Here is a 16,857-nt window from a genome sequence, read left to right on the forward strand (position 1 = left end):
CATCCGATGTCTGTGCTTACTTCTTGAGAGGACTAATCACAATTCCATCCTTTGGATTTGCTAGAATTAGAATTTGGGACACCCTGGTATTTCTCCAGTTATCTCAAGAAAGACTCGTTGAATTCAACCCCAAAAAATGCCCCAAGGAGAATTTCTCTCAGGCTTTTGTTGCAAAAATAGATATCTGTAAGTTTGGAAATGGGTTTGGGGAGGACATCACATCAACTGAGAAAGAGAGAGGAGTTTTTCTTCATCAAAGTATCTGAATATAATCACAATGTGCCAATAAAAGCAAAAACAAATACAAATACAAGTGTTTGGGAACTGACTATGATATTAAAGATTTTCAGGCTCTGATTTAAGAAAAAACTAAAGTCCTCAGGGGCCTTAGGGTTGCTGAGAAGTGGGAGTAGAAAAGAAGCCAGAAGTCTTGTTTTCACTGCCTTCAATCAGAGGATTTGTTGTTCTATTTCTAGAAGCATCATTTTGAAGTGGAAATATGGTTTATTCTGATAATGAAATTTTGAAAGCATTAGACATAGATTATGACAAGAGAAACACACCGATTGACAAAAAGACATAGCCAAAGTAAATATATGGAACCTCCATTCACCCTATTGCTACCGCCCTGGCCAAACCACCATGGTTTGGATTAATAACCTTGGCCCACTTCCTGGTATCTCACCATTCTGTCTTGCCTAGAGTTTTGCTGTCCAACCCATATTTCACCCCAAAACCAGAAAAACCTGTTTTCAGTGCAAATCTTATCCTGTTACCTTGCTTAAAATCACACAGTGACTTTTTATTGTTTTGTAAAAGAGAAAACATCCATCAAACTGTGGGACATAGTGTGAGTGGCCTCTCTGTCTCTCTGGTCTCATCTTAGGCTGTCCAGAACATTGCTCTTCTTTCTGGTTCTCTGCTTCCTGTTTCTATATAGAATGTTCTTTCAGCCCACAATACTTATCCTAGAGTTTGTAGATTGGAAAGCAACCCCATCTGGAAGCCCTTGCAACCTGGGCATTCCAGAATAGGTTCTGGTTCTCTCCACTATCTACCCTCATGTATTATTTGCCATTTCCTTTTTTTGATGAATCATACTAGTAATTATTTCTTTTGCATCTGCCTTCTCTCTAACTTTCAAAATGACTTTGCTTTTCTTATTCCCCAGAGTGCCCCCAATTCCTAACATAATACTGACATAATGGGTATTTATTGAATACAACTACAAGCACAATTTCATGGTTTCAGGCACCTAGATATTACATAATATTGACTGCCTTCAGAGCAGTCTCATCTGATCACTTTACTGAGCAGGAAGAGGACAGGATGGGGAAGGGCAAAGTCCATTGTTCAGTCAGTCCCTCCCACATAAGATGCCCTCTGCTCTGAGGTCTCCCAGCATTTAATACCAAAGAACCACCAGACCAAGATCTGGCACTAAGTAAGGGTCAGATGAATGTTAGCTAGATCAGTATTAAAATAAATGCAAGCTAGGCATGGTGGCACATGCCTGTAATCCCCATACTGGGGAGGCGGAGACAGGACAACCATAGGTTAGAGGCTGGCTTGCAGTAACTAAGCAAGACTCTATTTCAAAATAAAATACAAAATAGAACTGGATGTGAAGCTCAAAGGTAATCACACTTCTTGGTTCAATCTTCCATACTACCAAAATTAATTAATTAATTAATTATTTCAAATTGGGACTAAATTATTTTTGAATTCCCAAAAAAGTTCAGTTGTGACATAGCTGCCTATACCAGTACATATTATTCTTGCAGTTGACCATATATCTGTGTACCACACCCCCTGTTCTGTGAGTTTTGTCTGTGTTATCTCAATTAATCCCAACAGTATCTATCAGGCAGAATTAGTCTTTAATTTACAGAATAGAAAATAAAATTTAAGGGCCTTGCCTATACCTACAGAGCAAGTAAATATCAGAACTGAGAAGTGCTCCTGGACCTGGCTGACATTTTCCACTGTTCTCTTGCCTAGCTTGTTGGAGGTGTTCAATAAGGTAAGGAATAAATGGGTAGATGACTTGCACTAGGTGCATGTGAAAAATGCCCCGGCTGGAAGTCTTAGTACTAAAGTTAAAAGATTGTGCTATTGGAATAAAATGCTAATAATATTTATATAAACTACAAATGCTAAAAGAATAAGCACAATATTTTGGATATCTTTAGTTCTTTTTCCGAACTCTTGGCAAAAGCTAGGAACATTTCCTACAGACATTTCATTCAATTAAATAGAGCTGCTGAATCGACGTCATACTGAGCAAAAGTCAGACTGCAGCACGGTATTTGGCCTGTCAGCACTTTTTTAAGTCACTGAAGAAAGAAAGAAAACTGCAAGTGTTTGCAAAAATAATAATAATATATGTGTATAGAAAGAAGAGGAAACAATGAGGTGACTCTTAAGTGACCCTCCATACATAAAAATGCAATAGCAAGTACATGCATGCCTGCTCATAGTGCTTGCTTTATGCCAGGAACTGATCTGAAAGCTTTTCACCCATAGCTCATGAATCCTCACCCCCTATGAGAGACTTCCTATCATGTTTGTTGAATACGTCATCACAGATTGTAACATGCACCCTGTATGTTACCAAGAAAGGTGAGATAGATCTGTCAATGCTGTCAATTAAATAATCATATGACATCAATGGCCAAGACACATCCTGATTTTTTATATGAAAATGGAAACAAAGGTGCATTTTTTAATCTCAATTTACAGAAAAGGAAATTACATGACACCCAATGAAATGAAGTAATTTTCCCAAGGTCACACAGCATGGACTCTGAATTCAGTTCTATTTTAATTTAGGCTTATTTAAATAGTGAACACCTCCTCCTTTAGCCTCTGTATGAGGAATTCAGAGATGAGTGAGACTCTAATCCTCACAAGTGGGGAAATCTAGAAGGAAAGAGACACCTACATGCAAGTCAACTAAAATATAACCTGCTAAGAACAAAAATAAGACCATGTGCAGGGTCACAGTGTGCAACACAGTCTCGGCATAGACTCAGGAAGAGTTTCCAAGAAAGTTATGAGTTAAGGGTTTCCAAGGAAGTTATGAGTTTCAAAGAATAAACTGAAATTTGTGGAACGGTTCACAAATAAACACACACATATGTATTATGTACATATGTATGCATATAAATCAGTCAATGCCTCAATTTTATAGAAAAGTCTTGGCGAAAAATCTTGTCTGCACTGGGCAAGTTGTGAAACGATGTGTCTGGAGAGGAAAGGAAGGAGTTTAGGGACCCAGCTTATGGGCATTGATTCCAAGGCAGGCCAGAAGGGGAGAGGCTGAGGGAAGTCAGGTGAGCTCTGAGGAACACAAGCCTGCTCTGGTGGAATCCCACCGGGAAAAGGGCCAAAGAAGGCTGCTCTGTAAGGTGTGTGGCCAGGTGTGTGCTCACCTCTCAGCGAGTAGCTCTGGGCAGACTGTCCCTTGATTCATCAAACTTCTTCATGAGCACCTAATAAGGGCTCCTGCTCTCTTAGCACACACACTGTTCCTAACAGTATCTGTTGGACTAGACTGTAACTGTATTTAGGGCTTTTGCACTGTCCATTCTCCCTTACTAGAGCAAATCCAGGGGCATTCTAACTCTGAGCTACACCCCTGGCCTATTTTTTTATTCTTGATTTTGAAACAGGGTCTCACTAAGTTGCAGAAGGCCTCACTAAGTAGCCAAGGCTCGTCATCAACTACAATCCTCTTGTCTCAGCCTCCCAAATGCTGGGATTATAAGCATGCGCCACCACACCCGGCTTGCAGGCAGGAATTTTTAATCTGTTTCATTCACTGATAAATTCCAAGCTCCTGGAATCACCTTTGACTCAGCAAATGCTCTACATTTGTTCAATGAATGAATGAGTGGCTAAGTGAATGTACATCTTTGCCTATATTTTCAACCCAACAAGCTCCACGAGGGCAGGAAGCAAGCCTCTTATTCATGCTGAATCTTCAATAAATTCCTATGTGCCTGGCACATAGGAAACACTCTGTAAATAGTATCTAATATTCAAACAAAACTATCTCATTTTTATATGTGAAAGTCCAATAACATGCTGAACTCCATGTATTTATACTGGTGAGCATGGGATCACCTGTCCTCTCTCTCTGCCCTCACTCAGATGATAAAGGAAAACTTCATGGGTATAGGTGAGACTTTGAGTTGAAGATTTCCTAATTCCAGGGCTTCTCCTGCCACAATCTAGTCTCTATTATACTCCCAGTTTTCTTTGAAATTATAGACAATAGCACAAATCCAGTATTCGATAAAACTGAGGTGATTCCCCAAAATAGTCTGGTTTTGTGGTGTGTGAATAGATCATTACTTATCCTAATAAGTCACCACTACAATGGTTTCTAAGGAGCAATTATAATAAATGTTCTTGATGTCCTTCTCCCATCTTTCATATATTTATAAGAAAAACGAACTTTATCCAGTACCTCCTTTATTGTCAATTAGCAAACACTCAACAAAAGTGCATTGGAAAACAGAGCTCTGCTCGTTTTGTTTATGCTTCAGTGAGCAACTTTACAACCAGGGGACGGAATTTACAGGGAAGAGATTTAGAGTCTAGACTCAATCAACAGATACTGAGCACCTGCTGGGTTCTAAAAGCTATTGCTTACATAATTTTCATAAGGACTTCACTATGCAGAGATTCTTCCCCCTCATTTTACACATTCAGAAGCCCAGGTACAGAAGCGCAAAGCAATTTGCTGAAAATCACACGACTGTTTTAAAAATATTAGAGCCAATCTTTGAATCTAGGTCTGGTTGATGTCCCCATCTATGACCTTTACATGAGCTGTTCATAGAAATTTAAATGTATGAATGATATTTGGGTTTCAGCAGTAGTGAAATTCCATGTCAGAATGTTTCTTTTTATTTTACATTGTAAGCTTACTAATGAGTGGCACTTAGACCCTAACAGGTAAACTACCAAAGCTCAATCTATCTTTTTAAAAATTGTTTTTATTTTTTTCTGCCCTCATTCAGATGATAATGGGAAACTTCAAAGGTATACGTGAGACTTTGAGTTGAAGATTTCCTAATGCCAGAGTTTCTCCTGCCACAATCTAGTCTGCATTTCTCGCCCAGTTTTCTTAGAAATTATAGACAATAGTACAAATCCAGTATTGGAGCATTGTAATCATACATCTTAATGAGGTACAAGATGATACATGCACACATCATTTATTTATTTAGTCATTCCCCAGTTCTCACACCATTCCCTCCCCCCTTCCTCCTTCTCAAGTTTGGCATGCTGATTGACTTTGATATATTTATGAATGTATGAATGTTTATGTTTGTGAATGTACATCATGTACATTAGAGAATTTCCCTCTTCTCCCTCCCATCTCCCTCAGTTAGGTCGCCTTATTTACTCATCTATGGTTTCTCCTTCTTTGTCTAGAGTCCTATGAACCTTTTCTTCATAGCTTCTACATATTACAGAAAGCATTCGATTTTTTATTTTTTGTGACTGACTAATATCACTTAGCATAATGTTCTCTAGTTCCATTCATTTTCCTATAAATAATGTAATTTTGTTCTTCTTTATGGCTGAGTAAATTGTGTACATATTCCACAGTTTTGTAATCCATTCATCTTTTGATGGACATCTTGACTGGTTCCATAGTTTAGCAATTTTGAATTGTACAGCTATGGACATAAATACTTATGCATTAGTTTGGTAGTTCAGTTTTCTTTGTGTGTATGTGTGTGTATGTAGATACCTAGAAGTAGTATTACTAAATCATATGGTAGGTTTGTTCCTTTTTAGCTCAGATCACAATTGGGACTGTATTGGCCTTTCTGAAGTACCTCAATCAATAAACAGCTCCTTCATCGCCTCATACATAGGACTAGGACACAAGAGCTTTTGAAACCATTCATATTTTTCTTTCCCATATTTCCTTTTCTGACTATCCAGCTGTTGGTGTTTGAGAGAAGGACAATGATTTTAAGGTGATTAATCTTTAGTCTCACCAAACCCTGAAAGCTGAAGTAGCATCTCCAGAGGCTAGCAAGCTCTGTCTGAAGGAAGGTGATGAACACCTAGGCCCAACATACTGTAAGGCCATCTACTTACTCCGTAGTCACTTGATAAGCAACAGCTTCCTGGCTGTTGGCCTCTTAGCCAACAAAGGATTGACTGTTGGCTAATGTTTTTTTACCTCCAAAACTGGTCGGCTTTTTTCTAGGAACAATTAGTTATTGAAAGAGAAGAGAAATATGTAGCTACCTAGAACCCAATCGCCTGAACATGACAACTTAACTACAGGGTTGTGTCCATTATAGTTCTTAAGAGGTGTCAGAAGTGATCAGCACAAAGCTGTGGTTTCCCTCTACCTGGAGACCACTGTGTTCTACTAGAATGGAGGGAATCTTGCATGTATGCTTACCATTTCCTAAGAAAGACAGGTAAACCCACTCCAGTCACCATTCAGGCCTTCCTAGCCTATTGTTTCTGACCTCCTGTGCCATTGCAGAAAAGAAAAAATAACTATTGGTATTCCAAGCTGAGACAGGAGGATCATAGGTTTGCAGCCAACCTCAGCTACTTAGTGAGGCCCTCCGCAACTTAGTGAGACCCTATTTCAAAATAAAGAATAAAAGGATGGAAGTGTAACTCCGAAGTAGAAATGCCCCTGGATTCAATCCTCAGTAACACAAAAAAAATAAAAAATTAAAATAAATAAATAAGTAAAAGATGTATTCCAGCCAGATGTGGTGGTGCATGCTTGTAATCCCGGTACTTGGAAGGCTGAGACCGGAGGATCACAGATCCAAGAACAGCCTCAGCAATGTAGCAAGGCTCTCAGAGACCTAGTGAGTCCCTGTTTCCAAATAAAGAAATGAAATCAGGTTAAGGGACTAGCTTGGAGATAGAATACCTCTGGATCCAATCTCCAGATTTATATATATATATATATATATATATATATATATATATATATATATATATATATATATATATTCCATTCCCTTTCCAATACTTATGGAAATGACTCTCACTCTCATTCCACAAGGAAAAGAGGAAAGAGGTGAGGTAAAGGAGCTGTTGGCTGCCAGTTATTGTGCCAAATGCTTCTCCTGTATCATCTTATTGAATCTCTACAAATATATGAAATGTGGAAATGATTATCTCCAAATTAAGGCCACGTTTCCCAATGATGCTTTGCTAGAAAGAGCTGGACTGACTTGGAAGGGCCTTTCCATTTCACCATCTAGACTTGATGCACTATCCACAGACACATGCCTTAACAGTACAAAAAAGGAACATAGCCATTCAAGCCAGTCAGAGTGGGATGTAATTGAATGCAGACTTGGTAGGCTGCTGCTTTGGTTCTTTCTCTTGCTGCTTATAAAGGTGAGGACAAGGTCTCCTCTAATCGAGCAGAGTCCTTGATTTCAGCAGACTAATGAAGTTGAGTCGAACTGTTGGGCTTCTTGGGCTTAAGGTTGTCATGGAAACAAAGGCCTCTGCAGCCCAAACAAGTTCACAGCACAAAAAGAAATAATTGCTGATTCACTTGCTCATTTATAAATGCTTCTTCGAAAACTCGGCTGAAACTGGTCTGAGAGCTTTCTGTCGCTTCTGATCCAGTAGGGGAGGCAAAACTCATTCCATTCAAGTGACTGGAAGTCTTAAGTCTCCCAAGAAGGGATCAAAAGCAGACTGCCTTCCAGCCTTGGAGAAAGAAAAGGCTGCCTCTTCCCTGCTTCCTTGGAAAGTACTACTGAGCTCAGAATTAAATAAGTATAAATGTAAGATATTAAAGCCCTAAATTCTTGCCTGCAAGGTAGAAACTATCATATCTATATTTCAGACTATTTACAGATAGTCAAAGATATGAAATTATGTAAAGCAAAGGACCTAGCCAATATTAAGCACTCCGTAGGTTACTCCTGTTACTTTGTAGTTGTATTTAGTCCAAAAATTCTCTGACAGGATCATCACATTGTTGTCCTTTGCCTTCTTCCTGCCTTCTATTACATCCTATGTTTCTTTCCCACTGTATTCTACATCTCTTTGTCTACAGTTCTCATATGACCCTTTTTCTCTCTAGATCCCGCACATTAGGGAAAGCATTTGTTTTTTTTTTTTATTTTTTGTGACTGACTAATCTCACTTAGCCTGATGTTCTCCAGTTCCATCCATTTCCTTGCAAATGACATAATTTTGTTCTTTATGGCTGAGTAAAATTCTGTTGTGTACATATCCCATAGCTTTGTAATCCATTCATCTGTTGATGAACATCTTGACTGGTTTCATAGTTTGGCAGTTGTGAAGTAAGCAGCTATAAACATAAATATATAAGCATTAGTTTAGTGGTTTGGTTTCCATTTTTTTGGATAGATATCCAGAAGTTGATATCCAGATACCACTCTACCATATGCTGGATCATATGGTAGGTTCATTCCCATTCTTCTGAGGATCCTTGATACTGTTTTCCAAAGTGTTTGCACTAATTTGCAACCAATAATGTATTAGAATTCTCACTTATCTTTTGTTTTTTCTTTTACTTTCAAGGAATGATATTCTGATTATACTGGGCCCACCCAAATAATCCAAGATAAGCTCCTCTTCTTAAAACCCTAAATTGCAATCACATCTGCATTCCTCATGCCACATAAAGTTTGAGAGTCTGAGATATGGACATCTGGGCATTTTCCTACCACCGTCCACCACCTGGGCCCAAGTGATTCTTCTTTTCACATAAATTTAGAACATAACTCCACTAAGCTTTTCACTACTCTGTGACATGGATCCCTTTTCTAGTGTTCACTAACATGTTGTTACCCTAAGTATCCTCTAAATTGACATTTCTGTAAAAGTCTGTGAAGCTTCTCTGGTACATCCTTAAAGTCTGTATTTCTGCTAATCTTTTTTTCAGGATAACCTGGGATTTTTCTATCATGTTATCTAGCATTCGTCCAGCCCCTTCCCAGTGCCCAATTTTAAATTCAATTCTACAGTTTGGGTATTTGTTACATAGCACCCTATGCTTGGTACCAAAATAGCTATTAATTTTCTATTGCTACTGCAACAAATTGCCATAGTCCTAGTGACTCCAGGTCTCATTAAAATAAAATCAAGCAGTCAGCAGGCTGCACCCCTTCTGGAAACTCTAGGGGAGAATCACCTTTCTACTCATTCAGGTCATTGACTGAATTTAGTTCCTTATGGTCATGAGACTGAAGTTCCTGTTTTCTCATTGGCTATAACTTGAGAATCATTCCCAGTTTAATCAGTTTAAGTTAGTGGTTAGAAATCACCACTTTTCTTGCCTCAAAGTCTTGTTCCTCCAACTTCGAAGCCAATAGTGGTAGTCCAAGTCCTTTTGGAATTTCATCTCTCTGATCCAGTCTTCTGCCTTCCCCTCCTGCTTTTAAGGAATCATGCAATTAGTTTGCATTCACCCAGATATTCCAGAGTAATCTCTCCATCTTAAAACTTTTAACCTTAATCACATTGGCAAATCCCCTTTGTTATATAAGGTAACATATTCACAGGCTCTGGACATAAATGAGTGGACATTTTTGGAGGGTGAAATTATAAGTTTTATCAAATCATGAAATCCTTGGGGATGAGATCTAACTATAACATTCCTTATTCCAAGAAGAATTCTATGATCAGAAGAATTAGCTTTTGAGTCAGACACATCTTTTTATATTTGAATTCTGATTCTTTCACTTAATTAAAATTTTCTTTTCTTTTTATTTTGTTTTATATTACTGGGGATTGAACCAAGGGTATTCTACCATTGAGGTAAAGCCCTAGCCTTTCTTATTAATTTTTTAAAAATTTGAAACAGTGTTTTACTGAGTTATTGCAGGCTGGCCTCAAATCTGTGATCCTCCTATCTCAGCCTCTCAAGTACTGGAATTAAAAGCATGGAACACCCTGCCTAGCTTAACTAGCTTCTTTCACTTTAGCTCTCTTATTCTCATTCCTTTTGGTCCCAAAATTCTTACATGGCAGAATTGTTGTCTGAAATAATAAGAAATAATTCATTCTGTGTTGGGTACTTTACATGCATTCTCCCATAAATATATCTCCACAACAACCTAGTCAGCTAATGCCATTATTACCTGCATTTCCTTATTGAGGAAATAGCCATCTTTGGCTAAGTAATCATCCAAGTGTCCCAAGTTAACAGCTTGGAATGGCAGAACTGGAACTTAGCCCAGGTCTCTTCTGTCTCAAAGCCTGGCTCATAACCTGTGTCCTATCCTTCCTACCCAGTCACTTGAGTAAGACAGTGAATATAAAATGCTTGTCACCTTGTGGAACACCTACTAAGCACTGTTCAGTGGGGCCCCCAGGTATCCCACAGTTTCTCAGTCAACATTCTCACAGTATAATCCCAAACACCTGACCACCCAGTTTAGAAAAAAGAAAGATTATGTGCTCACAAGTTTTTGGAGTCTCAGTCTACATCGGGCTAGGTCTATGGAGCTCAGGACATGAGAGTAGAAAGCAGAGAGGGAAAGAGAGCAAAGCTCTGCTTTCGCATCATGGAGATTGAAAACAAAAGAAAGCAAATAAAGGGATTCAAAGGCAAATGCATAGTTCCCAAGGCCACATCCCCAGAGACCCACCTTCTACCACCACAACCCACCTGCCTAGGTTACCACTCAATAAATTTATTACAATAGATTTATTACTGATAAGATTGCAACCTTTACAACTTAATTGCATCTATTCTGGATTTTAATATATGAGCTTTTCAGGAGATGCTTTACATCTAACCACAACACACAGCTGTGTTGCACAACCATGAAGACCAGCAGCTGCATCACTCTCCTCCCTAGACTTCCCCAGTTGGCAAAGGGCCATGGTACGTTGAAATTCAGGGAAGGAGGTAGGGCTGGGATGTTGCTACACCATTTGTGTCTAATTCCACTGTCTAATAGACTCGTTAAAAGCACCCTGGGTGGAAAGTGTGAGTCTTAATGGCATTTTATAAAAGTTGCTGTGATGAATTAGCACATAAAGCAAATTAAAAACAGCTTATCGCTTTTTAAATTAGGTGATGGGGCACTGTAGCATTTTTCCCAGACGTGAGGATCCATTAATATCCAAAGGAGCCAGAAGCTGCTGAAATGTGTCAGCTGCTTGGTCTTAGGATCCTGACAAGTCTGAAGCAGTGCAATCCTAGAGAGGCAGATTATCCAAGATAAATAGAGCTCATGGAAAAGTGTGTAGCAAGCTCCTAAGTGAGGTCATCCATTGCTAATGGCAGGAGCAAGAGGTCCCCTCGAGGACTCTTGGAAGCAGAGTGGAGCCCAGCAGAATGAAGTATGACCTGGTGGAAACCTCCTCTGTTGCCTTACCTTTGCACATGGTGATGCCAGGGCTGGAGAAAGAACGGCTTTTAATAGTCAACTGAAACATTTTCACAGACTGTATTTAGGCTCTATTTGCCCCCACATTTATGGGTCCTGAAGTCAGAGAGGGGTTTAGATGCCTTTACACACAGTTCAGAGGCTGCCTTCTAGGTGGCACAGTTGACCCAAGTCTCATGGTGTGAAGCTCGGTGGTTTTCAGAATAACAATTGTGATAGTAATAATAGTTAAGCCATCTTGAGTACTGCTTAGAGCCAAGCTAGTAATGCAGGACTTTGCATATGTGATTGCATTTAACTCTCAACACAACACTTTGAAGTAGCCGATACTATTATACCAGTTTTACAGGTAAGAAAACCTGAGGCCCAGAGAGATTAAGTAGTTTGCTCATGACCACACGGTTAAAAAGATATAAACCCAGGCTGTCTGACTCTAGAGCTTACCTTCTCAGCTAATATATTCCAGCGTTCCTGATGGCTTCTCTATCTCCACTGCTTGCACTTTACATCCAGAAATTTGAACCCAAACCAGCAGTTTAAGTACTTCTAGAAGAAGAAATGCTGAACTCTAGATGAAAAAGAAAATCTTATAGAGGAGCAAAGAGGACAACCTAAATGAGGGGATGGGAGAGGGGAAGAAGGAAATTCTCTAAAACACAATGCACTTAAACATATTGAAGTCAACCACTAAGCCAAGCAAGGGAAAAAAGGATGGGGAGGGAAAGGGGTGGGAATTGGGTAGGGATTAAATTGGTAATGTGTACATGTATGTCCACACAAGTTTTTTACCCCAATATGATGTATGAATATAATGCACCAATAAAAATTTTAAAATAAAAAAAAGATTCGCAAGTTTAAAGAAGTGGTGGTCAGCCCCTAAGGACAGATTTAAGGTCTTTGGTATTGCTAGGTCAGGAGCATGGCAAGAGGGGGAAAGGATGGGAAATTTATATATATGTATATATATGTATGTATATATGTATATGTATATGTATACACATATATATTATATATATTGCAATACTGGGGATGGAACCCAGGGGCATTCTACCTGAGTTATACCCCCTAATCCCCCCAAGCCCTATTTTTTATTCTTTATTTTGAAACAGGGTCTCACTAAGTTGCTGAGAGCCTCACTAAGTAGCTGAGTCTGGTCACGAACCCAGATCCCCACATGACCTGGGGCAGGTCCTTTAACCTCTTGAGATTTTTTCCTTATCTATAAAATAGGAATACCAACATTTACTTTGTTGTGGTCAAAAAGGACAATGATGCCAGGTGTGATGATCCACACCTGTAATCCCAGTGCTTTGAGAGGCTGAAACAAGAGGATTCAAAGACAGCCTCAGCAAGTAATAAAATTCTCATCAACTTAGTGAGACCCTGTTTCAAGATGAAAATAAATAATAAGGCTAAGGCTATAGCTCAGAAGTAGAATGCCACAGGGTTCGATCCCCAGTACCAGAGAGACAGACAGACAGAGAGAGGAGAGAGAGAGAGAGAGGAGAGAGATCGATGAAGAAGGAGGAGGAGGAGGAGGAAGAAGAGGAGGAGGAGGAGGAAGAGGAGGAGGAGGAGGAGGAGGAGGAGGAGGAGGTGGAGGAGGAGGAGGAGGAGGAGGAGGAAAGGAAGGGAGGGTGGGAGGGAGGGAGGATGGGTAAGACATAATGATTACAAAGTGCAGGGCTTCCAAGTAAGATCATGAATAGTGATAGCCACAACTTACAGATGTCATTTTTACCACTATTCACCACCACCTACCTCCTTCCTCTAAGGGAAGAAGGTGCAAAACAGGGGACAAGGTGAAGAGCACTGAGCTAGAACTTGGGTCTGGAGGCCCAGATTCCTGCCCTGGGGTACAGCAGCCTATCTGGGTTTAGCCAGTGGGCTCCCCCACCTGTAAAGAGAAGATAGTGCTACCTATCATGTCATCTTTACAGGAATGGAGCAAGTCATAAATAAGGAAGTATACATGAAAATTTTTGTCAATATATGGAACATATGTTGAGTTCCACAAAACAACACACAGTGTTTATATTCCACTCAAGGGCCCACAGAACTCAGATTAGTTAAACTCAAGACTATGATTTATTGCATCCAAGGGATATAAAGTGAAATAAGCAAAGGGAAAGTATCATGGGACAAAGTCTTTAGTAAATGAGGCATGAGCTTCCAGGGGTCCTCTCTCAGTGGAGGCACAGAGGACATGCCTAGTGCCCCCAATAACAAATATTGATAGCAGGTGTGAAATGCTCTCTGCCAGGGAGCCCCTTAGAAACTCGGGATCCAGGGTTTTCACTCTAGTCGGGTCACATAGATACCTACTGCCTGGCACATAGTTTTACTCCAGACTCCCAGAAGGAAAGTAGGCATTCAGCATAATTGATGCTGTTTGTCCAGTTTAGACATGAGGTAGTCTTGTCAAGAACGAGTGGGATATCTCCCAAAATCAAAGTTCCCAGATGTCAGCAAAGACCACCACTGCAAATAGATCTGTTTAAGGAGAGCAATCTCGGGCCTACTGTGTTAACTCTTTTGTGCACAGAGTAAATCTATAGAAAAAATTTTGAGGGAAAAATAGTTACTGTTGCTCACTGTGTGCCAGGCACTGTGGGACATGCTTTACGTGTTACCTTAGGTATCCACACAATACTCCGTAATGCAGATTCTATAACAACATCACTATTATACATGAGGAAACGGAAGCTTCAAAGAGTCTAAACAGGTTCCCCAGGAATCCAGCTGTTTGACTCCTAAGGCACAGTAGGAATAGCACTTGGCCCCGTGTAGCCTATAGCTGCTGTACCACTCTCTGCTACAGTGGGTCTACCATGGTTAGGTGTTGCGCTTGTATTATTTCATTAATGTTTACATAGCAGTTCCATGTGAATGTAGTCATTGGAGTAATTTTATATTAAAAAACCTATGGCTCACCAATGTTAATTAATTTGTGACATATCACACAGCCAGAGTAGTAGAAGCATCAAGAAGCATCAAGACTGGGTCTCTATCATCTCCCAGGTCCCTTTCAGAGGCTTTGTTTGAGCCTTTTGCAGGGAGGAGGGAGGATGCAAATGCTCAAGGTGGAATAAATTATTCTGGGAGCTTAGTCCTGGGGATGGGAACACACAAACATTCATACATATTCATTCTCTCTCTCTCTCTCTCTCTCTCTCTCTCTCTCTCTCTTTCTCTTTCTCTTTCTCTTTCTCTGTCTAAATTTTGTCACTTAGGGATAAAAGAAATAGCTGTGTTTAACTTCTGCAGTATTTGAAAGTTAAATGTTATCTTCAGTCCTCTTTGGTTTCCATGGCAGCAGATATGACATTTCTTTGATAGGGACAAAAAGAAGAAAGAAAAGAACCATACTTGGTCCTCAGTGATTTTTTTAAAAAAAAATCCATTCCCCAAATCTAGCTTGTTTTACATGCATGGTGGTTACACGCCAAAGAAATTCTTAGAATGGAATCAAAGAGATAAATAGGGAGGTGGTGAAATCTGCTTCTGCTGGGAAATCATATGCTGTATGTATGTGGCATGGTTTTGGGGAGTGGGGGAAACAGCAGGAGGCAGACAATATAGAATTTGCCATAAGTTGTCACCTCCTTAAGACAACAGCTTAAGTAAGGTCTTGTCACCATTCTGATTCTGTTTCCAGCTCCTTCACTTACCAGCCATGCGCATGGCAGCACAATGGCCTTTGCAAGGGCTCAGCAAAAGCTCTTGAGCAGGGAAACATAATACAGACTGCAAAAATTGTAATTCAGAGTGCAAAATGTAGTAATGAGCTAGGTTTGGCATTTTATGGATGCAATATGATTTCCTTCAAAATCATTTGCTCCCATAGACGACCTCCCTCGCTCCACTAGGGTTTTTCCTCCACGTCTAAAGTCCCTCCTGTATCCCAGCTACTCTTCAACTTCCTGAGAAGTGAGGTCACTTTCTCTTTTACCTTTCACAGAAGTTAAAGTGACCCTTCACTTTCTGTGACTGGCTAATCTCGCTTAACATAAGATTCTTCATGTCCATCCATTTTCCTGCAAATGACATAATTTTGTTCTTTTTTACTGCTGAGTAGAATTCCATTGTGTATATATCTCATAATTTTGTGATCCATTCATCCATTATTAGAAACCTAGGTTGGTTCCATAATTTGGCTGTTAAAAAGCATGAATTTTAAATTAGGTTCTCAGAAGTACCTAACCATGCCCACTTTTGTGATTTTTTTCAGAGCTATGTTTGACTATGACAAGAGCAAGGACAGTGGGCTTCCGAGCCAAGGACTTAGCTTTAAGTACGGCGACATTCTCCATGTCATCAATGCCTCTGATGATGAGTGGTGGCAGGCCAGGAGAGTCACGCTGGAGGGAGACAGTGAGGAGATGGGCGTCATCCCCAGCAAGCGGAGGTAAGAATGCCTTTTGTGTATTAGAATCTTTGCTCATCAGCTAACCAGGGTGTGGAAATGAGGGAAGAGGAAGACAGGGAAACTGTTCACAAAATATCTACATAAGTGGGATAGACAATCTTGCAGGAAAGTTGTCAGTGGTGACAGGTGACATGAATAGAAGATTCTCATTCTCCACATATTAGGATTTTACCAAAATTGGTAACTGTGACAAGTAAAAAGGAGTAGGGAAGATCTGCTTACACAGGGCTCCTAGAACTTTCCCAGCCTCTGCAGTATGCTTACCAGCAGCCAGTTCTCTGCATCTTCTTAAGCCTCTGGGCTCCTGGATAATTGCCTGACTTTGCCCTGCAAGGGCAATCTGATTTTGTACCATGAAAATGCTATAAGCCAGCCAGGTGTTGTGTGGCACATGCCTAAAATCCCAGTACTTGGGAGGCTGAAACAGAAGGGTTGCAGTTTCATGGTTAGCCTCAAAAATTTAGCAAGGCCTTCTACAATTTAGTGGGATCCTGTTTCAAAATAAAAAATTGAACATAGGGATGGGGGTATAGCTTGGAGGTAGATTTCCCCTGAGTTCACTCTGTAGGAACTAAACACACACACACACACACACACACACACACACACACACATATGCATACACACACATGCACACACAAACACATGTGTACACACACACACACACACACTCAAACAACAAAAAACCCCACTATAGGCCTATCTCCTGACATTATACCATGGCATGTAGTATTTTCTGAAAGGTTAGATATATTCAATCAGTGGTTCTCAACACTGGTTTTTTTATGCTCTGTTCCTCCATTTTCATCTACTTCAAATATAAAAATGCCAGGACAGCCTGCATTCTGCATCACTTGGCTGAATTCATCTTAATTATCCTAGAAGTTCTGCTCTAGAAGGAGGAAGGATCTTAGGGATAGAAATGGGGTAGGGGAGAGAGAGCAGTGCCAGGCATCCATCTCAGCTCAGTTTATAGAAATCCTTGTACTTGTTGGAGCTGCTTAGAGATGGCCAGGACAACTGGGGAAGAGAAGAAGG

The 16,857-nt window shown here is 40.0% G+C and overlaps 1 protein-coding gene across 22 annotated transcripts in view; it reads left to right on the top strand.

Annotated features, from left to right (window-relative positions):
* The window catches only part of DLG2 (discs large MAGUK scaffold protein 2), a gene marked incomplete at both ends in the record, with an annotated part of 2,113,672 nt that overhangs the window by 2,016,464 nt on the left and 80,351 nt on the right, over positions 1-16,857 (top strand). For 21 of the 22 annotated variants that reach the window (XM_080704556.1, XM_080704554.1, XM_080704555.1 and 18 more), the window contains one exon: positions 15,622-15,798. The exons of the other annotated variant lie outside the window; for it this stretch is intronic. In XM_080704556.1, the coding sequence (XP_080560682.1) occupies positions 15,622-15,798 (177 nt within the window). The remainder of the gene's footprint in view (positions 1-15,621; positions 15,799-16,857) is intronic. 22 annotated transcript variants of the gene reach the window in all.

This window comes from Muscardinus avellanarius (assembly GCF_963383645.1).
Source record: "Muscardinus avellanarius genome assembly, chromosome: 1".
In the NCBI taxonomy this organism is placed as follows: Eukaryota; Metazoa; Chordata; class Mammalia; order Rodentia; family Gliridae; genus Muscardinus; species Muscardinus avellanarius.